Raw genomic sequence first — 22,105 nt, forward strand, 5'->3', positions numbered from 1 at the left:
ACCTCTTTTTCCCCTTGCACTACAAGAGTCACATCTTTGACTCTACGACAGTTACCTTAATTATGGTAAACCTCTCGCTAGCCTTTGTACTAACCGGTGCCTATTGGTTGATGCAATGCCTAATTTCTACTATTGGCATAGACCAACCCGTCATTCCTTTGCCACAGTGACGCTACGTTCTCGCTTCTCTATGCAGAGACGTTAAGGTTCTCAAGCACACCAGAATCTCTCTTGTTCGAGTTTGTTGGAACTCCCGTCGTGGCCCGGAGTTCACGTGGGAACGAGAAGACCAAATGAAACTCAAGTATCCCCAGTTGTTCGGAAACAGTGCAACCACTGCTGAGACTGAAGCTACTGCGGAATTTCGGGACGAAATTCCAAATCAACGGGGGGATGATGTGACACCCCAGGAAAACCGGGAAACCGCGCAACCTATCTAGCTTCCTCAGTAACTACGTGCTAAATTTCGGGACGAAATTTCTTTCAAGTTGGGGATGATATGACAACCTATATCTTCGAGGTAAAAATCCGTTTGTTTCACTCTTATAAATCAAATCATATTTGACGAGTTAAATACGTGCTTATAAAATTTATATAATATTCATATCGTGTTGAACCGACTCGAACCGTTTGAACCTGGGCATAACTCTTGTAACCTGAAACTTATAAGTCCCGAACCGGAGCATGATCATTATACATTATATTAGTTAATTAATTATATTCTTAATATTAGTGGGTTTAAAACATAAAAAAAATAAAATACATAATGGTATTAATAAAAAAAAGATGCAGCCACGTCAATTCTAGTTCTGCTTTCTTTTGTGCGGCCCAACCCTTAATTCCCTAGCCCAATTGCCATTTCAATAATAATCAGCCCAACTGCATTTGGATTGCAAAATCGGCCTAACTTCCTTTTGATGACCAAAACGTCCAACTATCTTGTGTTTTAATCCAATGAGCGCATGCATATTACTTGTTTACAACTCCCCAATTGAAACTCCCAAATGTGCGGCCCAAACAATTATAACCGACCTCCATACGAAACCATTTATATAAGGTAATCTGTATTATTTCAAATCATTCTCCCCATAACTTCAAACCCTACCATACCCGTAGCAAACCTGCGACATCCCTGCATCTCTTTTCTTTCTTCGTTGCGGTTAACGGAGGTCAGCTCCCGAGGTCGAAACACAATCGGTTAGTACAAATCACTCCATAGTCTCTAATTAAGGTTTCATTGTTTCGGTTTCGGTTCGAGTTATGTAGTCACGTTTACGTGTAGACTTACTCATTCGATCTATGTGTTTGATGTTACGTAGTATCGCGCTTAAATTTTTATGTTATGCGAACTTGATTAATGTGTATAAGTCTGTGAATGCTTATGTGTCGTAATTAAGTGGTTATATGAAACCTGTTGATGCATGTATGTGTATGATGATATCATGAATTTACATATATGCGTAGATGATAGGACTATGGTTACACATGAAAGTTTGTCGGAGAGGATGAATGCGAATGAATGCATGAATACTTGTTCCGGTTCAACTTCGGTTTAATAACATGAACGCATACATGAACCGGTGTGCTTGGTGTAGACATGAAGATTTACGAGATTGCGTATGTGATGTTATGTATAACGTGCTTGGTTGATCATGGATAGTTATAGAGTATCAGAAGCTTTAAAAGTTGAATGTATATGAGTGATCTATACATGTATGTATCACTGTGATAGTGTGTAACCATGGAGGCAAAGTTGTTATCCAACAGAGTTGTAGGGATTTAGGAAATGAATATAGGAGTAGGTGCATCAGATTTTAAGCATATGTATGCATGGGTATTAGCTGTTTGGTTCAAATTATTGTTACAACTGTTGGGATGATTGTTGCTACAAGATTTACTTTTAGAGGTCTGTTGTTTTAATAAAATGGATCTGGTGTTTCGAATATAATTGTTTGATGATACGTTTATTATTGAGAAGGACACTGATGATTCATGTTAATGCTTCGGTATCACGTTGATGTTCAAGATTTGAATAGTTAATATGGGTTATAATGTTTGATGAGCTGGGTTGGATTGAATAATGGTTATTGTATTTTCATGGAGGTACAGGTTAATATGCGCAAGGTATAACTGAATTATGCATGCTGTTATATTTAGAAAAGATGATATGCAATGTGAATGATTCAAAATCTTTATATTTGTTTTGTCTTTTTCTGGATAATTTGAAAAGGGTGGATTTAATGTATGTTTGTGACCGTACACGTCTGATCGCACACTTAGCTGGACTCCACTCAACTGTTTGGTATTTTGATTATGGATCGCACATTTCGGATCGCACACTACATGATTAGTCACACACTTGTTTTGCCATTTAATATATGTCGCACACTCGTATGACCGCACACTTGTCAATGGACCACACACTCTCGTGTGGGTCGCACACTTGACAAGTGGGCCGCACATTAGACATACATTGGGCCTTATTCTAGTGCGCCACACACTAGAAAAGCCCAAACCTTTTATAGGCCACACACAACTTACTGATCCATGACATTTTGTATTAATTGTTTTATAAATGGATTATTTATGATTAAATTGTTATGTCATAACTGTTACTAGTACACTACTTGACAAATACGTGTTAGATACATGTACCTTATACGTGATTACTTGTTTACCGTCCTAACAAGTGATAACCATAATAGGATACGGTTGACCAACATAACACAAGTAACTTAACAAGCCGAGCAAAGCAAAGGTGAGTTCACACTCTTTCTAAGGCATGGGATTCCCAAGGGTTGGGAATGGGTAAATGAACTAAACGGTAATTACGACCATCCTCCGTGGGTAGGATGCCAAATATACACACTGGACCAAACCTCTATCATTGAAGTCCCTCCTTTATATTGACTTAATCGCCGAGGCCTATGGCGAGCGGGTCGTTAGTTAATAGCGCTATTAGGTTTAACAAACCTCACACCGTGTCGTTCAAACGGGCGTATACTAATGGACTATGGGCAAAGGGTCAATGCTGATAGACATTGACTTAGGGCACCTCTTACATTTTCGTAGCAGTCGATACACACGGTCTAGTAACACATGGGAAGCCCCCACTAATCTTCGCACACATGTCTGGGAGACCGCGATACGAATTAATACGATACATGGTTTACAAAACGAACATATGATTTACGAAACAAATAACATAACTAAACAACCAACTGTGAACTCGCTAAACTTTGTTGTTGACTCCTTGTTACATGCCTTGCAGGTCGTTAGGTACTTTTGGAGCTTGCACGGGGAGGCGTGGACGTTGTGGGACATGGATATGCTTATGCCATGTTAAACATTTGATATATTTTAACTTATACTTTGGTTTTAAACATATGCTTCCGCTTACCACTTAAACTACGTTTTGTTTGGATACCAATTATATTGTGTTGGGTGTTATTTTTAATTACATACTATGTTCAATATGATTTGTGGCTTGGTCCTGGTCAGTCATGCCTCCATGCGGTGATACTCCGCGTGTGGATTTTGGGGGTGTGACAGTTGTGGATTTCCTATAAATACCCAACCCCAAATTCATTCCAAGCTCTAAGTTGGGGTTTCCACACCTCATACCTGAGCAAATTGAATCAAGTCTCCATTGCTTGGACCCTTTGTAAGCTTCTTTCGTTCTTTTATTGCTTTTCGAGCGTGAAAGTCAAACAGTGTTTGACTTTCTGCTTTGACCAAATTTCGGAATGTTCGTTACTATACAAACCGGTATAGTTTCATAGTTTGACACAAATAGTCCCTGCGATCGAACAAACTTGATTTCAACATACCAAACCATCCAAAACTTATTTCTAAGTTATGTGGAGGTTATTTAAGGTATGTTAAGCCTATTTCACTATTCCGGAGTGTTTGTTGCATTAAATTGGTTGTATTTACGCATCAGTGCGTGTATAACCTTCTAGAAAGCGATTTAAAGTTTGAAATTGGAATCTAATTAAATTAAAAAATCACCAAACACGAATACACACATAACAACACCAAAACACATATAATAACACCAAAGCACATTGTTTTATTAATAATCAACATTTTTTTACATTGTACAATGATTAATAGAACACAGTTGTCACAATATGCTCACAAAGGAATAGATAAGGCATTAGTGACTTAATAACAATGAAAGTCTATTTGTTCATGTTTTGTTTCTAATTCCAACGTAATGTAATACATTTAATTCAATAAAACGAAACTGTTTGATCCATGGTTGTGAAACAATGATTCTGTTACAACACTCCCCGACGTTTCCGCCACGTTTTGTTGTTTTACGTGGTCGGGGTGTGACAATCCAATATAAGGATGACTTGTCGTTTCCGCCACGTTTTGTTGTTTTACGTGGTCGGGGTGTGACAATCCAATATAAGGATGACTTGTGTGATTTCATCGAATCACATTTGCTAGGAGTGCTAACATGTTTTCAGATGTTAGCAAGAGTTTAAATCTTAGAAAGGTTTTACCGTCTAGGCCATGTCTAAATGACATATGGGTTAGGTTATACCTTCAAGATTTTCTTTCAACATTCAAAGGCAGATTAATTACAAAAGGAATGATATTTTTTATTTATTTTATATGTTATATTCCTACATATAGGGACAAATAAAACTTTAAATTTAAAACATTCCATCAAATGGCAGCTTTGCTCGGCGACACGATTCTGAGATGCGTAAATATCGAAAACAATGTGTACATATAATAGGGATGAGATCATTCCTAGTTCATGTCTAGACTCAGAAGTTAAGGAATGTGCTACTGTGTCATTGAGATTAAACACAAAAGGCTAGTGTTTAATTCACTCAATGTTGGCTCTGATACCAAACTGTCACACCCCGATATTTCCACATATTACCGGTGGGCCCGGTGGGGAATATCGTGACGTAGTTGATATCATCATACTCATATAATCACAGTTCAATGCACAACGGAAGTCTAAAGTAAATATATTACAAACCGATGTTGGCTCTGATACCAAACTGTCTCACCCCGATATTTCCACATATTACCGGTGGGCCCGGTGGGGAATATCGTGACGTAGTTGATATCATCATACTCATATAATCACAGTTCAATGCACAACGGAAGTCTAAAGTAAATATATTACAAACCGATTCAAAAGTAACATCAATTATTACAATCGGATTGTAAGATGGATCCACAGGTGGATCTTAAAAACAGAAAGATGAACACTGTTCAACAGATTTGAGACGTCTAGAACTTGCAAGATTCCCTATTAATGCCCTGAGCTCCGAGCCAATTATGTACAGTACCTGTCACTTAGTCATTTTGGGAAAATACGCTAGTTTTTACACTGGTAAATATAATTAACTGACTCTTTTGAAAACATTTATGAAAATTGATTTAAATGCACAAGGCACAAATATCCTTTTATAACTTCGGACAATTATATAAAAATAATCTTGTATACAAAATTATATGTTTGTTATACATTCAGGGTCCGATGTTAGAAACCGAGTCAAGATTAACAGACACACCACAAGTATAGGCCCACAAGAGAGTGAGATACCGTTTTCCTTATACAACTATCAGGTGTATGCCTACGCCCCGTGCTTAAGACGTGGCCATTTCTTTATAATGATGCCAAGGATATCCGGGACATGGTCATTAACCCCCAAAGGCTTTTATTTCAAACAAGACAGATTAAAACGAGTTACCTCAATAATTTAATCACAATCCGATTAAACATTCAATACCCGACCAAGCGGTATTATTATAATACCGTATCCCAAGCCCGTATAGGGAAAATAAGTTAAGAGTATTTACCTGAGCTAAAATGTAATTTTATTCTCAACCGTATCTTCAAATCAGCAAGCACAAGTACCTCTACTGGGGCTCTCAATCTGTCACACCCCGGCCGCGTACAACATGCAACCGCGACGGAAACGCCGGGGAGTGTTGGCACAGAATTAATTGTTTCATAACAATGGAAATTAAAGTTTACATTTTATTTATCAACAAGAGTGTTACATCGTTTCAAAACAAGAAATAAAGACTTCACAACATAATTAAGCTAGTCTATCTTCATTTTTAGTCTCTAAGGCACGGGTCCGCCCTAGTGGCACCATTGTCAACCTACACGATAGCTCCTGAAAGCACATGTGAAAGTAGGTACGTCAGCATAAAAATGCCTGTGAGATACATAGGTTTTGTGTAAATGGGATTCATGACTTGAGTTTAAAGAAACGTTTAATAACAGTTAGTCATGAACCTTGTAAATTGTTTTGTTTTGTAAATCTTTTGAAAAACGATGAGTTCAGATGATACGTATGGATAAAGTGTAAGGTTAAATGTATAACCTAGTAAAATGAATTTGTATAAGATAAGTTGTTTAAAAAAAATAATGTCTTGTGAAGAATATGTTATTTGTGTAAAACGTAATATGTCTAAATAGAAATGCTTTAGATAACGCCACGGTATGTAATATCATACAAGCATTTATATATAGGAAGTACCAGCGGCGTATCCACCATGTTTGTACCATATTACATACGCCACGTTACTCAAACCATTTACCCAAACCAACCACCATGTAAATTGTTCATGTATAAATCAATTGTCAAGTGTTATTGTGTAAACCATATCGAAATGTCTATGTTCAATGTAAACCACCAAGTATGTATATCAATGTCAAAATGTTTATGTTCAATGTAGATCATGTAATGTGTACCCAAAATATATCTTGTATGGTAAGGGAGATGTATCAACTAAACCATATGTAAAATGCACAAAACAAGGTATTGAAGTAAAACATGGTTTAAATCAACGTTATGTTTTGTGGAACAATGCATGCTATACTGATACAAACATTTATGCGGTATTGTGAAAATGCATACATCCAAGCCTTGAGACTGTGGCGATAAACCCTTAAACAAATTAAAGGTTTATCTAAGTTATGTATATCAAATTCGGTCATTCCTTCCAATCCAAACAAACCCAGGATTTCAGGAACGGGAGTTGTCAATTCCTATGGTACACTACCTACTAACGAATGGTGTGATCAATGTTAATGAATGTATTGTTCCATGTTAAACAAACCAAATGTCATACCAAAATGTAGGCAAGTGATGAAAGCAATTGTACTAAGTATGCACACAATGGGCATAAATAGCATGAAATGTAATGTGAAACAATGTACTAAGTACGCATACAATGGGCATACCTAGCATGAAATGTAATGTAAAACAATGTACTAAGTACGCACACAATGGGCATACATAGCATGAAATGTGATGTAAAACAATGTACTAAGTACGCACACAGTGGGCATACATAGCATGAAATGTAATGTAAAACAATGTACTAAGTACGCACACAATGGGCATACATAGCATGAAACGTAATGAAAACATGTACTATAATGTACTAATGAGCATAGCAGGTATATGATGTGAAAACAGGGAAAGCATGAAAGTAACAAGTAGGCACATGTGTTCACCCCAAAACAGTTTGGAAATACAGTAAATGTGGGGTACAATGTACTCACCTGAGATTGCTTTGGAGTTCTTGTGTAATAATCACACAATGCTAGTGATCACTGAATATCAAACGGCACCTAATAGGTAGCTATGTTAATATACCGGATCAAAATCGGAAGGATCGGATAGTATGCGGGTTCGTAAACCAAACGAGTATGGAGACTCGTGAAATATGATTTAACAAAGCCTACATACTAAAATGAAACCTAACCTAAGTGCTTGTGACCCATTACGACCCGTTTAGGTAGCTTATGCTACCTTAACGCGTCGTTCGCGTAGAACGCGTTTGGAACGCCTAACATCGTGACCACAAGGTATAACCTCGTAAGGTTACAGCTATGGTCACCTAATGTGTTTGGTCTGATCCTAATGATCGACCAAATGGGTCGGGTTTGAAAGTATAAGCGATGGTTTAGATCGCTTACCATACGACCCTATATAAGCACTATACTAAAAGTGACGAGCTAAGCATGTTAGAACATGCTAAGCATGTTAGAACATGCTTAACTAAGTTTAGAAAACAGGTTTGGTATCAAAACAAACGGCTTTGATGCTCACGAGTAGTTTGGTTACAAAATACGCAAGAATGCGCATTTTGGCTGAAACTACGACTCGTCACTGAGCCTAGATAACGTGGTAATCAGTAGGTATAGTCACTACGGACCATAACCATCGTGATCACGCTCACGTTATGAAGTTCCAATGAACTTCGTGTTGACCATAGGCTGGTCAACGCATAAAGTCAAACAAAACGTTGACTTTCGGACTCGAAAAGCGAATAAAAGAACGAAAGAACACTTACGAAGGGTCCCCGAAAGCTAATCTCGATCCAAGAGCTCAGGTATGAAGCAAATGCCTCAACTTAGAGCTTTAGATCAGATTTTGTGGGTTTTTAGCCAAAAGGGGGGGGGGGTATTTATAGGAAAAGCAAGACCGTTAGGATCGTTTCTTGAATATCGTGCCACGATCCAAGCCGTACACTTGTCGCAAAGTTGTGGTGGCTCAAAATGACCCTTAACTCTTGAGATTGTGAAAGGGCATTGCCCTTTGGAGTGTTTGAAAGGCCAATCTTCAGCCAAAAACAAGTTTCTGCATCTGCAGGGGCCACACGGCCCGCGTAAGGATTTGGGCAGGGCTTACGCGCCCCGCCTAGCCTTGTCTGATCTACACCACTTGCAGAATTTACAGTTTAGGACCCTGTCGCGTATTTAAGCCATTTTCAGTACTTCTAAGGCCCGTAAAGCCAACTTTAAGGCCCTAAAATGATGCCTAAACATTGTGGACATGAAACATGCTCAAAAATATGTCGGATGTTGGTTCGTTTGACCGTACGATCGCGATGTTTGGTTAATTACGACGGAATGCGCATAAGCGCGAAAAATGATCCAAATGACGCGACGAATGGATTTTTCTCATGCCAAACACTAAGGCATAATATAAGGATGCTTACATAAATTTTTGGATGTCCGGATGTATTCAGAACGTAAGTTATGTGCGAAAGTGCAAACTTGTGCACTTTTTGACACTTTTAGCCCCTGAATGATCTAAAAGTTTGTTTTAGCATACCAAACCCCTCAAAGCCTATTTCTAAGCTATGTAAAGGATATTTATGGTATGCTTAACTTATGGACATGTTCCAGAATGTTTGTTACAGTTCAAATTGGCATACTTTTGCAGTTTGTCAAGTTTAGTCCCTGTAAGCGAATTAACGTGTTTTTGCCATACCAAAGCCTTCAAAACTCATTTCTAAGTTATGTCAAGGTTCTTTAAGATATGTTGAGTATATGTTGATGTTTCAGAGTATTTGTCCCATTAAACTGAGTACGTTTACGCACCAGTTTGCGTATAACTCTCCAGAAAACGATGTAGATTTTGAAATTGAACAAAAGTCAAAACATGAAAAATGTAAAACACAACTAAACAAACATTGGGATCAAATAACATTGTTTTATTGATAATTTAACTGTTCACAATGATTACAAGCACAAATGTTACAGTCTCCCCTACTTGTGGAAATTTCGTCCCGAAATTTATTTAGAGGAAACTCGTGGAAAAAGATGCGGATATTTCGCCTTCATTTGATCTTCACGTTCCCAAGTAAACTCGGGTCCACGTTTAGATTTCCAGTGAACCTTGACCAAAGGAATGCGCTTGCGTTTAAGCCACTTGACTTCACGTTCCATGATTTCCACCGGTTTCTCAACAAATTTCAGTGTTTTATCAACACGATTTTCGTCAAGCGGTATGTGGAGGTTCTCATCAGCTAAACACCTCTTGATATTGGACACGTGAAAGGTTGGATGAACATTTCCAAGTTCAGGAGGTAACTCAAGTCTGTAGGCTACCTTACCGATTCTTTCGACGATCTTGAATGGTCCAACGTATCTAGGTGCAAGTTTTCCTTTCTTTCCGAATCTGATCACACCTTTCCAAGGTGAGACCTTAAGTAATACACGATCACCGACTTGGAAATCCAAGGGCTTGCGTTTTAGGCCCGCGTAACTCTTTTGACGGCTTCTAGCTGTCTGAAGGTTATCACGAACTTTCATTACCTTATCTGTTGTCTCTAAAATGAGGGCAGGTCCAGTCAGTTGAGCCTCGCCGATCTCATTCCAGCAGACTGGTGAACGACATTTTCGACCATAGAGAGCCTCGAAAGGAGCCATGTTGATGCTAGAGTGATAACTGTTGTTGTAGGAGAATTCAATCAATGGAAGATGTGAATCCCAACTACCACCAAAATCGATCACACAAGCTCTAAGCATATCCTCCAGTGTCTGGATTGTTCTTTCAGATTGACCATCCGTTTGCGGATGATAAGCTGTGCTCAGATTGAGTTGGGACCCCATAGCAGATTGCATGGTTCTCCAAAAACGAGAAGTGAAACGAGCATCTCTGTCCGAAATGATGTTCAAAGGAACACCATGTCGAGCTACGATTTCATCCACGTAGATTTGAGCAAGTTTGTCAGTCGAAAAATCCTCACGGATTGGCAAGAAATGCGCTGACTTGGTAAGACGATCAACGACTACCCAGATGGCATCGTGACCTTTCTTTGTGCGCGGGAGTTTAGTAATGAGGTCCCTAGTAATGTTTTCCCATTTCCAAACTGGGATCTCTGGTTGCTCCAATAATCCAGAAGGACGCTGATGTTCAGCCTTAACCTTAAGACAAGTAAGGCATTTTGATACATATAAGGCAATGTCTTTCTTCATACAAGGCCACCAATACTGAATACGAAGATCCTTATACATCTTATCTGAGCCAGGATGAATAGAATAACGAGACTTATGGGCTTCATCCGTAAGCAAGGTACGAAGATTATCTTGGCTTGGGACCCACAAGCGGTCCATGAAGTAATATGATCCATTGTTCTTCAGTTCAAGAGTAGGTGTTATGTGATAAGGAAATTCCTTATCCATCAAGCCTTGTGAAACGCAAGCTTGTTGAGCCTGAGAAATACGGGCTTGGATATCGGATTGAGCTTGAATAACAGATTGGACACGAACACAATGAAGCTTAGTACGTTCCTTGTGACTCAAAGCATCGGCCACGACATTTGCCTTACCAGGATGGTAGCGAATTTCGCAGTCATAGTCATTTAGAAGTTCAACCCAACGTCGTTGCCTCATGTTGAGCTCTCTCTGTCACACCCCCAAAATCCACCTGCGGAGTATCACCGCTTGGGAGCGTGACTGACCAGGATCAAGCCACCAATCATATAGAACAATATATAGTAAAAGTAATTGCCATTAAACCAAACCAAATCCATATGAAAGGTGTTCTAAAACATAGGTAAGTTATCACTGTTTAGCGGAAGCGTATAAATAAAACCCATCATAATAAAGTATCAAATGTCATAAGTGTTTAACAAGACAATCACGATCCAAGCCCACAACGACCAACTCCTCCCTGTGCAAGCTCCATGTATCTAACGACCTGCAAGGCATGTAACAGAGAATCAACAACTAGTTGAGCGAGTTCACAGAAAGTAAATGCGTAATAGTATATTCGTTTGTAACATGTGGCTCTACTGGGCCGATAGTACGTTCTATTGGTGGGGGCTTCCCATGTTGTATAACCACTAGACTATTCGTAACCATAAGTGTTCTACATATCCCGAGAACAGTAACACGTACAAGTTTACGTAGGTTTTACGGAAGTAATCCTTCACAACCGAGGATAGGGGTACGCGGGGGTTTACGTAGGTTTTACGTAAGTAATCCTTCACAACCAAGGATAGGGGTACGCGGGGGTTTACGTAGGTTTTACGTAAGTGCCTGACACAACCGAGGCAGTAGTGAGTATAATTTCACGTAGGTTTTACGTGAGTATCCTTCACAACCGAGGATAGCGAGTAGCATAAGTATATGTAGGTTTTACGTATGTGTCCTGCACAACCGAGGACGATGGTATGGTAGTCTAGCAATAGAGTAAGTACGATTCTATTCAATCACATTCCTTCAATCCCAATTCTCGTGCCCTGGGAATCCCATGCCTTAGTAAGGGTGTGAACTCACCTTGGTTTGCTCGGTATGCTAAACTATGTGCTCGCAAGTAACCAATCAAGTCCTATAGTTATGCATGTATTCACAATCAGTTTATATTCACATAGTTCACGTATCATTCATGATCATACAGTATCGATTAAGTAACAAACGACTCATAGCATTAAACAGTTAATCGCATATTCACATGAGTTACATTTAATGACATATAACTAACCCATTTAACCTTATCACATCAACCTCCCAATCCCCATTACACAAGTTTTAACCCAACCGGCCCAACTATTAAACATATTCGGCCCACACTTAATTCGGATCCATTAGCCTGTGATGTGGCCCGCTATTATGCCAGCCTAATATATTCCCCATTTTTCAACTATCACATATTAGTAAATCCATATAAACAAAGTATGTTACGCCCCATTTCTCTAATTTCGACATATAAAATAAATAGGAAAATTTAAGGAAAAATTCGGCATGACCTATTCGTTTAAAACCATTAACCCCCTGTTATACATACCAAACTTCAACGTTTAACATTCTTGACAAAAACCCAAAACGAACAAAGCCTACATTGGACACGACATGACTTCGACTACCAAGTTTTTACCCAACAACGAAGTTATCAACATACTACATAAACCTAGTTACATATGACCAAAACTTAACCCATTTTAAAAGACTTAATAACGGAAGCGTGAGGCGAGCGTAATCCAAGTGTGCACGTTCCAAGCCGTCCAAACGTCTAAATCGAGGATTTACCTACATTAAACATCAAACTTTTAAAAGTTAGTAAAGACACTTATTTAGTCCATAAAACCAATATGGTATTTATAATCATCTATATGCTTCCATTTCTCATACGCATTCGATTACCCACTTTAGTGAGTATGGCATTCAATCTCATATTGAGATTCAAGTATCTTGCATTCGATTACCCACTTTAATGGGTATGGCATACAAACTCATGTTGAGATTCAAATATCTCGCATTCGACCCGATAACATCGGGTTAATTACTTTTAGCTTAAGAATCTTTCGTTCTATCCGTTTAATGGATTGAACCTTATGCATACGGTTATTTGCTTGCATGACCACCCATTCTAGACGGATGGTTTCATATCCTTACTCGACCTAGTTGCAAGAACCGGTCGTTTTGCATAACTTAGCATAGTCCGTTTTTAGCTTAAACGAATCCACAAGGGATTACCATTCATTATTAACACTTCAATAACTAAACATAGAATGATTCTTATAAAAAGGGTTATTCATTATTATTGCTAACGATTAATAAAAAGAAGTAAACTTTCGTATGTAACGGATCATACCTTTGTCTTGCGAGCTTTCCGACTTCTTAGAACCCGAGCCCTCTTCCTTTACACCTATATTAACACATCCGTTCATTTGTTTATTATCCGGAGTTTCATTCCTTTACATTCAATATTTCACATAGGTGTTCATTCAAGCATTTCATCAAACACATGGCGGGTTTCGCATTTTTGAGGAATTTACTTATTTAACTAACATATATAGGTAAGCTAATTTCTTTAATCATTCAATAACATTCAATAAAGCTTTACTCTAAATCAGATTATCTAGTGATTATTCATCATAAACAAGGTTATTCCTCACAACACACATACACATGTCAAATCTTGATCAATTTACCCCTAGCAACTTCTCCTCAACTTGGGTTTCGGCTATTAATCACATTTCTTTCAAAAATTCAGACATAATCCTGATCCTACATCATAACCTTAACTAAATTTCATAAATTTCCTACCTTGCATTCAAGATTAGATCAAAACCCACTTGCTACAATTTGTTAAATCACAAAATCGAACTTACCCTTTCAAAGGATTAGTTAAGAGCTTGCAATTTCCTGATTATGCTTTCAATTTGCTTGAATCTTTATGATTTTCCTTGTGAATTAGATGAAGCTAGGGTTTCTCCCTCCCCTTGGCCCTTGTTCGATCGTACAGAACCCCACACACGTACTGTGTGTGGGTTTTTATTATTAATCATTTTAATTAATCTCATTTTTAGGTATTTACAGCTTTAGTCCTTGTATTTCCTTCACAACTTTAATTCTAGCACTACCCTTTTAGTGTTACTTTTTAACTTATATATAATAAATATTTTTGGGGTGTTACAAGTCTACCCCCCTTAAAAGAGGTTTCGTCCCCGAAACCTGACACAAACATATTTTTAAAAGTGTACTTACTAAAAAGGAACGGGTAATGCTTCTTCATCTCGTCTTCCGCTTCCCATGTAAACTCCGACCCTTTTCAGTGCTGCCATTGCACCAACACTTGTCGGACAACCTTGTTGCGCAGCTTCTTCACCTTGACATCTTTAATGGCCGTCGGTCTTTCGACATAATTTAACCCTTCGTCTAACTCAATGTCATCAAGAGGTACTAACGCGGTTTCATCCGCAAGACACTTTCTTAATTGCGACACGTGGAAGGTATTGTGAATTCCGTCTAGAGTAGGCGGTAATTCTAATCGATATGCAACCCTTCCAACACGAGCCAAGATTTTAAACGGCCCAATATACCGAGGGCCTAATTTACCCCGTTTACGAAAACGGATTATGCCTTTCCATGGTGACACCTTCAATAAAACGAAATCTCCAACTTGAAATTCAATAGGACGCTTCCTTTTGTCTCCATAAGCTTTTTGCCGATCCTGGGCTGCTTTCAAACGAGCTCTAATCAATTCAATCTTCTCATTTGTCAATGCTATTAAATCATTTGGCGCGAGCTCCCTTTGCCCTACTTCACCCCAACATACGGGAGTTCTACATTTTCTCCCATACAGTAATTCGTACGGCGCCATTTTAATGCCACTGTGGTAACTATTGTTATAAGAAAATTCCACTAGCGGTAAATGGTCATCCCAATTTCCTCCAAAATCTAAAGCACACGCCCTCAACATATCGATAAGTGTTTGGATGGTTCTTTCTGACTGACCGTCAGTTTGAGGGTGGTAGGCGGTACTTATGTGCAACCTCGTTCCCACACTCTCATGAAATCTTTGCTAGTAGCGAGAGGTAAATCTAGTATCACGATCCGAGATGATTGACACGGGCACCCCATGTCGAGATACGACTTCGTTCATGTAGACCTCCGCCATCTTTTCGGAAGAATAAGCTTCTTTAATGGGTAGGAAATGGGCGCTTTTCGTAAGTCGATCTACGATTACCCATATTGTATCATGCCCCTTTTTCGTTCTTGGAAGCTTGGTTACCAAATCCATTGTTAGTTCCTCCCACTTCCACAACGGTATCCCCAAGAGTTGTGATTCCCCGTAGGGCTTTTGGTGTTCCGCCTTCACTTGAGAGCACGTTAAGCATTTTGCGACATACTTAACGATATCGCGTTTCATGCCCGGCCACCAATAATTGGTTTTTAGATCTCGATACATCTTTGTAGCCCTAGGGTGGACCGAATAACGTGACTTATGTGCTTCGTCGAGTAGTGCGGCCTTGACTTCACAAAATCGGGGTATCCAGATTCGGCCGAATCGCGTTTTGAGTCCGGTCGAATTTTCTTCTAATTTATCAATTACGCCTTTTAATCTTTCTTTCTTTAAGTCTTCTTCTCCAAGAGACTTTATTTGAGATTCACGTATCGTTTCGAACAATCGTGGCGTAACTATCATCTTCATGGACTTTACACGGAGAGGAGACGGATACTCTTTTCGGCTTAACGCATCGGCTACCACGTTTGCTTTCCCCGGGTGATAGAGGATATCACAATCATAATCTTTGATAAGTTCCAGCCATCTTCGTTGCCTCATATTCAAATCTTTCTGCTCAAAGAAATATTTGAGGCTTTTATGATCTGAGTAAATCGTACATTTCGTACCGTATACGTAGTGCCTCCAGACTTTTAAGGCGAACACTACCGCTGCCAATTCCAGATCATGTGTTGGGTAGTTTACCTCGTGAGGCTTTAATTGCCGCGAAGCATATGCAATAACCTTTCCCCTTTGCATCAAAACACAACCTAACCCCTGGTGTGAAGCATCTGAATAAACAACCAGGTCTTCAGTTCCATCTGGTAATGTCAGGACCGGAGGACTCGACAACCTCTCCTTTAGTATACGAAAGGCCTCTTCCTGTTCCTTACCCCACACAAACTTTTCTTTCTTTCTCGTCAGCCTGGTTAAGGGTAGAGCTATCTTTGAGAAATCCTGTATGAACCGCCTATAGTATCCCGCGAGGCCTAGGAAACTCCTTATTTCAGTCGGGCTTTTTGGGGAAAGCCATCTCACTACAGCATCAATCTTTGATGGATCCACTAAAACACCTTCCGCATTAATCACGTGGCCTAAAAACTGCACTTCCCTGAGCCAGAAGGCGCATTTTGAAAATTTTGCGTAAAGTTTCTCCTTGCGGAGAATTTCGAGTACTTCACGCAAATGCCTTGCATGCTCAGCTTTGCTTCGCGAGTAGACTAGGATATCATCTATGAACACGATTACCGATTTGTCTAACATGGGTCGGCACACCCGGTTCATAAGATCCATAAACGCAGCCGGCGCGTTCGTCAATCCGAACGACATGACTAGAAATTCATAGTGCCCGTAACGGGTTCAAAATGCAGTCTTTGGAATATCCTCTTCCCGTACTCTAACTTGATGGTACCCCGAACGCAGGTCTATCTTGGAGAACCAGCTCGCCCCTTGTAATTGATCGAAAAGGTCGTCGATTCTCGGTAAAGGGTAGCGGTTCTTTATGGTCAGTTTGTTTAATTCTCTATAGTCGATGCACATACGCATCGACCCGTCTTTCTTTTTAACAAAAAGGACGGGTGCTCCCCAAGGCGACACACTTGGGCGTATAAAGCCTTTATCTAGAAGATCTTGCAACTGTGTCATCAGTTCTCGCATCTCGGTGGGAGCAAGTCTATAGGGAGCTTTTGCAACTGGCTTCGCGTCCGGGTTTAATTCGATGCGAAACTCTATCTCCCTTTCGGGAGGAAGTCCCGGCAATTCTTCCGGGAATACATCCGGAAATTCGTTCACGACCTCAACGTCTTCAAGCTTCGGGAGAGTTTGTTGGGCATCTCCTACAAAGCTAAGTATGCTCTACTCCCGTTAAGTACGTACTTATAAGCTTGGACCAAGGTACACAACTTAGTTTCTACGTTTCTCTCCCCTTGAATACTTAATTGTTTTCCACTTGGAGCTTGAATAAGCATCACTTTATTTTCACAGTTGATCTCCACATGATGTCGCGCCAACCAATCCATCCCCACGATCATTTTAAATTCCCCCAAAACCATAGGTATAAGGTCGATGTCAAATTCTTCATCTTCTATAGTGAATTTACAATTTCTACAAACCTCATGTAACATATACATCTTACTATCGGCTATTTCTACTTCTAGAGGTATTGGCATTCGTTCGATCTTAAAGGACGGATGTTGTATAATTTCATTCGAAATAAATGACATAGTAGCTCCAGTATCGAATAGAACATAAACCGGTATGGAGTTTAGTAAAAAGATACCTGAAATCACATTCGGGTGAGACTTGGCTTCTTCGGATGTAATTTGGAACATCCTACCCTTGGCCCTAGAACCTTCTTGTTTCTTATCTTCCTTCTTCGATTCTTGCTGGAGTTTCGGGCACTCAGACTTGATGTGCCCCTTTTCGAAACAGTTAAAGCAAGTCTTTGGGCTACTCGGGCATTGATAAGATGAGTGCCCCTCCTTACCGCATTTGTAACATCCCTTCTTACCCAATAAACACTCCCCAGTATGGAGCTTTCCACAAGTCTTGCAAGGAGTGATCCCACCTTTCGACTTTTCCTTCCTCCCTTGGTCTTGAAACCTTCCCCTTTTTGATGGACTCGAGCTCATACCTTTTTCACTTGGCCTCTTCTCACCACGTTCTTCTTGCCTTCTAATTTCAATTTCTCTATCCCGCGCCAAATTAATAAGCTCATCAAGGGTTTCACATTTCGAGGGAGTGATGAATTCCCTAAATTCTGCCTTCAGTATCCCATAAAAGCGATTGATCTTCATTCTTTCGGTTTGCACAAACTCCGTACAGAACTTCATTTTATCCAAGAAAATACTAGATATCTCATTTATCGTCTCGTTTTTCTGTCGGAGTCGTAGGAAATGTTCTTGAATCTTATCGATGGCTGACTGAGGGCAATGGTACTTCATGAAAGGTTCTTTAAATTCTTGCCAAGTCATTGTCTGAAGTTTGTCTTCGCCTATATCCTTACTATAAGCATCCCACCAGTCTTTCGCTTGAAAGGTGAGTTGCCCCGTAGCGAACATCACTTGATCCTCCTCATCACACCGGCTTCGTTTGAATACCGCCTCCATGCTCAAGATCCACCTTTGGCACATTACCGGATCAATTTTGCCATCGTAAGTGGTGGGTTTACACGCCATAAAGTCTTTATATGTACATCGTCGACCTTTATCCTTTCCTTTAAACCCTTCCATTAATTCTTTTAACTCTTCGATCTTACTTGTCATCATAGCATCTACTATTCCCAAGACTCTACTTTCTACCTCTTGAGCTAATCGTGGGAGATTGGCTTCTATAACCCCTTCAGCTACTTCCGTGACTTTGCTCTCAAGTGCTTCTTGTCTAATCGTATCATCACCATCATTAACGTTGCTTGCATCAGCCATCTATACAACAGCATATTTTTGTTTAGTACAATTCATAGACTTTTAGTATATCAATGTTCATTAGTCCATATTTACTTAATCCACCTCATATTATTCGGTTCATCACTTTCTACTTTTCACGAATTCATCCTTGTTGAATTCACTAATTGTGATTTCACACACACCTAGCAAGTCTTTAACGAATTCTATTTAATCGTAGGATAAGTTCTTGGATAGCCCGGGACCACAAAATATGAAAAACAAAAAAAAAAATCAGAAATCGACATTTTGTAAGCCGTCGGCGACGGCAAGGATGCCCGTCGGCGACGGGCTCATAAAATAGGCGTCGGGGACTTTTACCCGTCGGCAGGGTGTTAAGGCGTCGGACGAAGGCATGGCGTCGGCGACGGGTGTCTAGCCGTCGGCGACGGCCAGCCGTTTTGTTAATTCGCTGCAGCTCTTTGTTTTATCATTTTGGCTCTTTCTCGAGTCCATTTTCCAGCTGCACTGGTCTCGAGACCTCTTATTCCACCCCAACATTATTTTATAGCATACATAGCTTAAAACATTAACCGTGAATAAGTTATACATTCTTATACTAAACGTATAGTCAAAGCTTTACCTTGTTGACGATCTCGGAGCGAGCACACTTTTGCGTGAGCCAGAGGTTTGAGTTCAAGCATTATCATCCTCGCTCGAATCCCTCAAACCTTGGCTCTGATACCAACTTGTTACGCCCCATTTCTCTAATTTCGACATATAAAATAAATAGGAAAATTTAAGGAAAAATTCGGCATGACCTATTCGTTTAAAACCATTAACCCCCTGTTATACATACCAAACTTCAACGTTTAACATTCTTGACAAAAACCCAAAACGAACAAAGCCTACATTGGACACGACATGACTTCGACTACCAAGTTTTTACCCAACAACGAAGTTATCAACATACTACATAAACCTAGTTACATATGACCAAAACTTAACCCATTTTAAAAGACTTAATAACGGAAGCGTGAGGCGGGCGTAATCCAAGTGTGCACGTTCCAAGCCGTCCAAACGTCTAAATCGAGGATTTACCTACATTAAACATCAAACTTTTAAAAGTTAGTAAAGACATTTATTTAGTCCATAAAACCAATATGGTATTTATAATCATCTATATGCTTCCATTTCTCATACGCATTCGATTACCCACTTTAGTGAGTATGGCATTCAATCTCATATTGAGATTCAAGTATCTTGCATTCGATTACCCACTTTAATGGGTATGGCATACAAACTCATGTTGAGATTCAAATATCTCGCATTCGACCCGATAACATCGGGTTAGTTACTTTTAGCTTAAGAATCTTTCGTTCTATCCGTTTAATGGATTGAACCTTATGCATACGGTTATTTGCTTGCATGACCACCCATTCTAGACGGATGGTTTCATATCCTTACTCGACCTAGTTGCAAGAACCGGTCGTTTTGCATAACTTAGCATAGTCCGTTTTTAGCTTAAACGAATCCACAAGGGATTACCATTCATTATTAACACTTCAATAACTAAACATAGAATGATTCTTATAACAAGGGTTATTCATTATAATTGCTAACGATTAATAAAAAGAAGTAAACTTTCGTATGTAACGGATCATACCTTTGTCTTGCGAGCTTTCCGACTTCTTAGAACCCGAGCCCTCTTCCTTTACACCTATATTAACACATCCGTTCATTTGTTTAGTATCCGGAATTTCATTCCTTTACATTCAATGTTTCACATAGGTGTTCATTCAAGCATTTCATCAAACACATGGCGGGTTTCGCATTTTTGAGGAATTTACTTATTTAACTAACATATATAGGTAAGCTAATTTCTTTAATCATTCAATAACATTCAATAAAGCTTTACTCTAAATCAGATTATCTAGTGATTATTCATCATAAACAAGGTTATTCCTCACAACACACATACACATGTCAAATCTTGATCAATTTACCCCTAGCAACTTCTCCTCAACTTGGGTTTCGGCTATTAATCACATTTCTTTCAAAAATTCAGACATAATCCTGATCCTACATCATAACCTTAACTAAATTTCATAAATTTCCTACCATGCATTCAAGATTAGATCAAAACCCACTTGCTACAATTTGTTAAATCACAAAATCGAACTTACCCTTTCAAAGGATTAGTTAAGAGCTTGCAATTTCCTGATTATGCTTTCAATTTGCTTGAATCTTTATGATTTTCCTTGTGAATTAGATGAAGCTAGGGTTTCTCCCTCCCCTTGGCCCTTGTTCGATCGTACAGAACCCCACACACGTACTGTGTGTGGGTTTTTATTATTAATCATTTTAATTAATCTCATTTTTAGGTATTTACAGCTTTAGTCCTTGTATTTCCTTCACAACTTTAATTCTAGCACTACCCTTTTAGTGTTACTTTTTAACTTATATATAATAAATATTTTTGGGGTGTTACAAAGTATGTGTTCAATAAGTGGCCGACCATTTGCTTGTTATCCCCTTTGACTTAATCAAACCACCACATACCCTATCATTGGACCGATTCAACATATTGGATCTGACAAATCCATTCAAAAGTCAAGCCCCCACATGAGTAAATACATGAAAGTCTTATTATTTTTAATGTACATGGCCGACAATTTTGAAATCACCTCAAATGTTATTGGACCAAATCTTTTGGTAGGTTTGAAAATTATACAACACATACATATGATAAAGCTTGGCTATGTACATAAAGTGAAGACAAAGCTAGCCGCCCAAGATATAACTGGACCGATTAAACCATTCAACCGACCTTGACCCTTCCTTATTATTAATTCCTACGGCCGCCACTTTTTGATGTGGTGATTATGTAAGGTGCCATGACATATGTATTATTTTTTTTTATTGGACCACAATTGATCCGGCCACTAATTCAACTAATGAGCACACATTACATCAACCAAAAATTCACTACTGACAATGCATGTCACACCCCCAAATTCCACCTGCGGAGTATCACCGCTTGGGAGCGTGACTGACCAGGATCAAGCCACCAATCATATAGAACAATACATATAGTAAAAGTAATTTCCATTAAACCAAACCAAATCCATATGAAAGGTGTTCCAAAACATAAGTAAGTTATCATTGTTTAGCGGAAGCGCATAATCAAAACCCAACATAATTAAGTACGAAATGTCATAAGTGTTTAATAAGATAATCACGATCCAAGCCCACAACGACCAGCTCCTCCATGTGCAAGCTCCATGTACCTAACGACCTGCAAGGCATGTAACAGAGGATCAACAACTAGTTGAGCGAGTTCACAAAAAGTAAATACGTAATAGCAAGTACGTTGGTAACATGTGGCTCTACTGGGCCGATAGTACGTTCTATTGGTGGGGGCTTCCC

General features: G+C 39.2%; 1 protein-coding gene and 2 long non-coding RNA genes across 3 annotated transcripts; all 3 read right to left on the reverse strand.

Moving 5' to 3' along the window:
- Positions 1–12,761: 12,761 nt before the first annotated feature.
- LOC110881570 lies at positions 12,762–13,995 on the reverse strand. Its single transcript, XR_002559794.1, has 3 exons — positions 13,903–13,995; positions 13,383–13,436; positions 12,762–12,817 (listed from the first exon to the last, which is right to left on the reverse strand). It is a non-coding gene; the product is annotated as an uncharacterized LOC110881570 (long non-coding RNA).
- Positions 13,996–17,131: 3,136 nt separating this feature from the next.
- Positions 17,132–18,718, reverse strand: LOC110881448. The gene has a single exon (XM_022129706.1). The coding sequence runs from the start codon at positions 18,716–18,718 to the stop codon at positions 17,132–17,134; it is 1,587 nt and encodes a 528-aa protein (XP_021985398.1).
- Positions 18,719–19,611: 893 nt separating this feature from the next.
- LOC110881571 lies at positions 19,612–20,955 on the reverse strand. The gene is made up of 3 exons (XR_002559795.2): positions 20,863–20,955; positions 20,343–20,396; positions 19,612–19,777 (listed from the first exon to the last, which is right to left on the reverse strand). It is a non-coding gene; the product is annotated as an uncharacterized LOC110881571 (long non-coding RNA).
- Positions 20,956–22,105: the final 1,150 nt, after the last annotated feature.

This window comes from Helianthus annuus, chromosome 14, assembly GCF_002127325.2.
Source record: "Helianthus annuus cultivar XRQ/B chromosome 14, HanXRQr2.0-SUNRISE, whole genome shotgun sequence".
Lineage (NCBI taxonomy): Eukaryota > Viridiplantae > Streptophyta > Magnoliopsida > Asterales > Asteraceae > Helianthus > Helianthus annuus.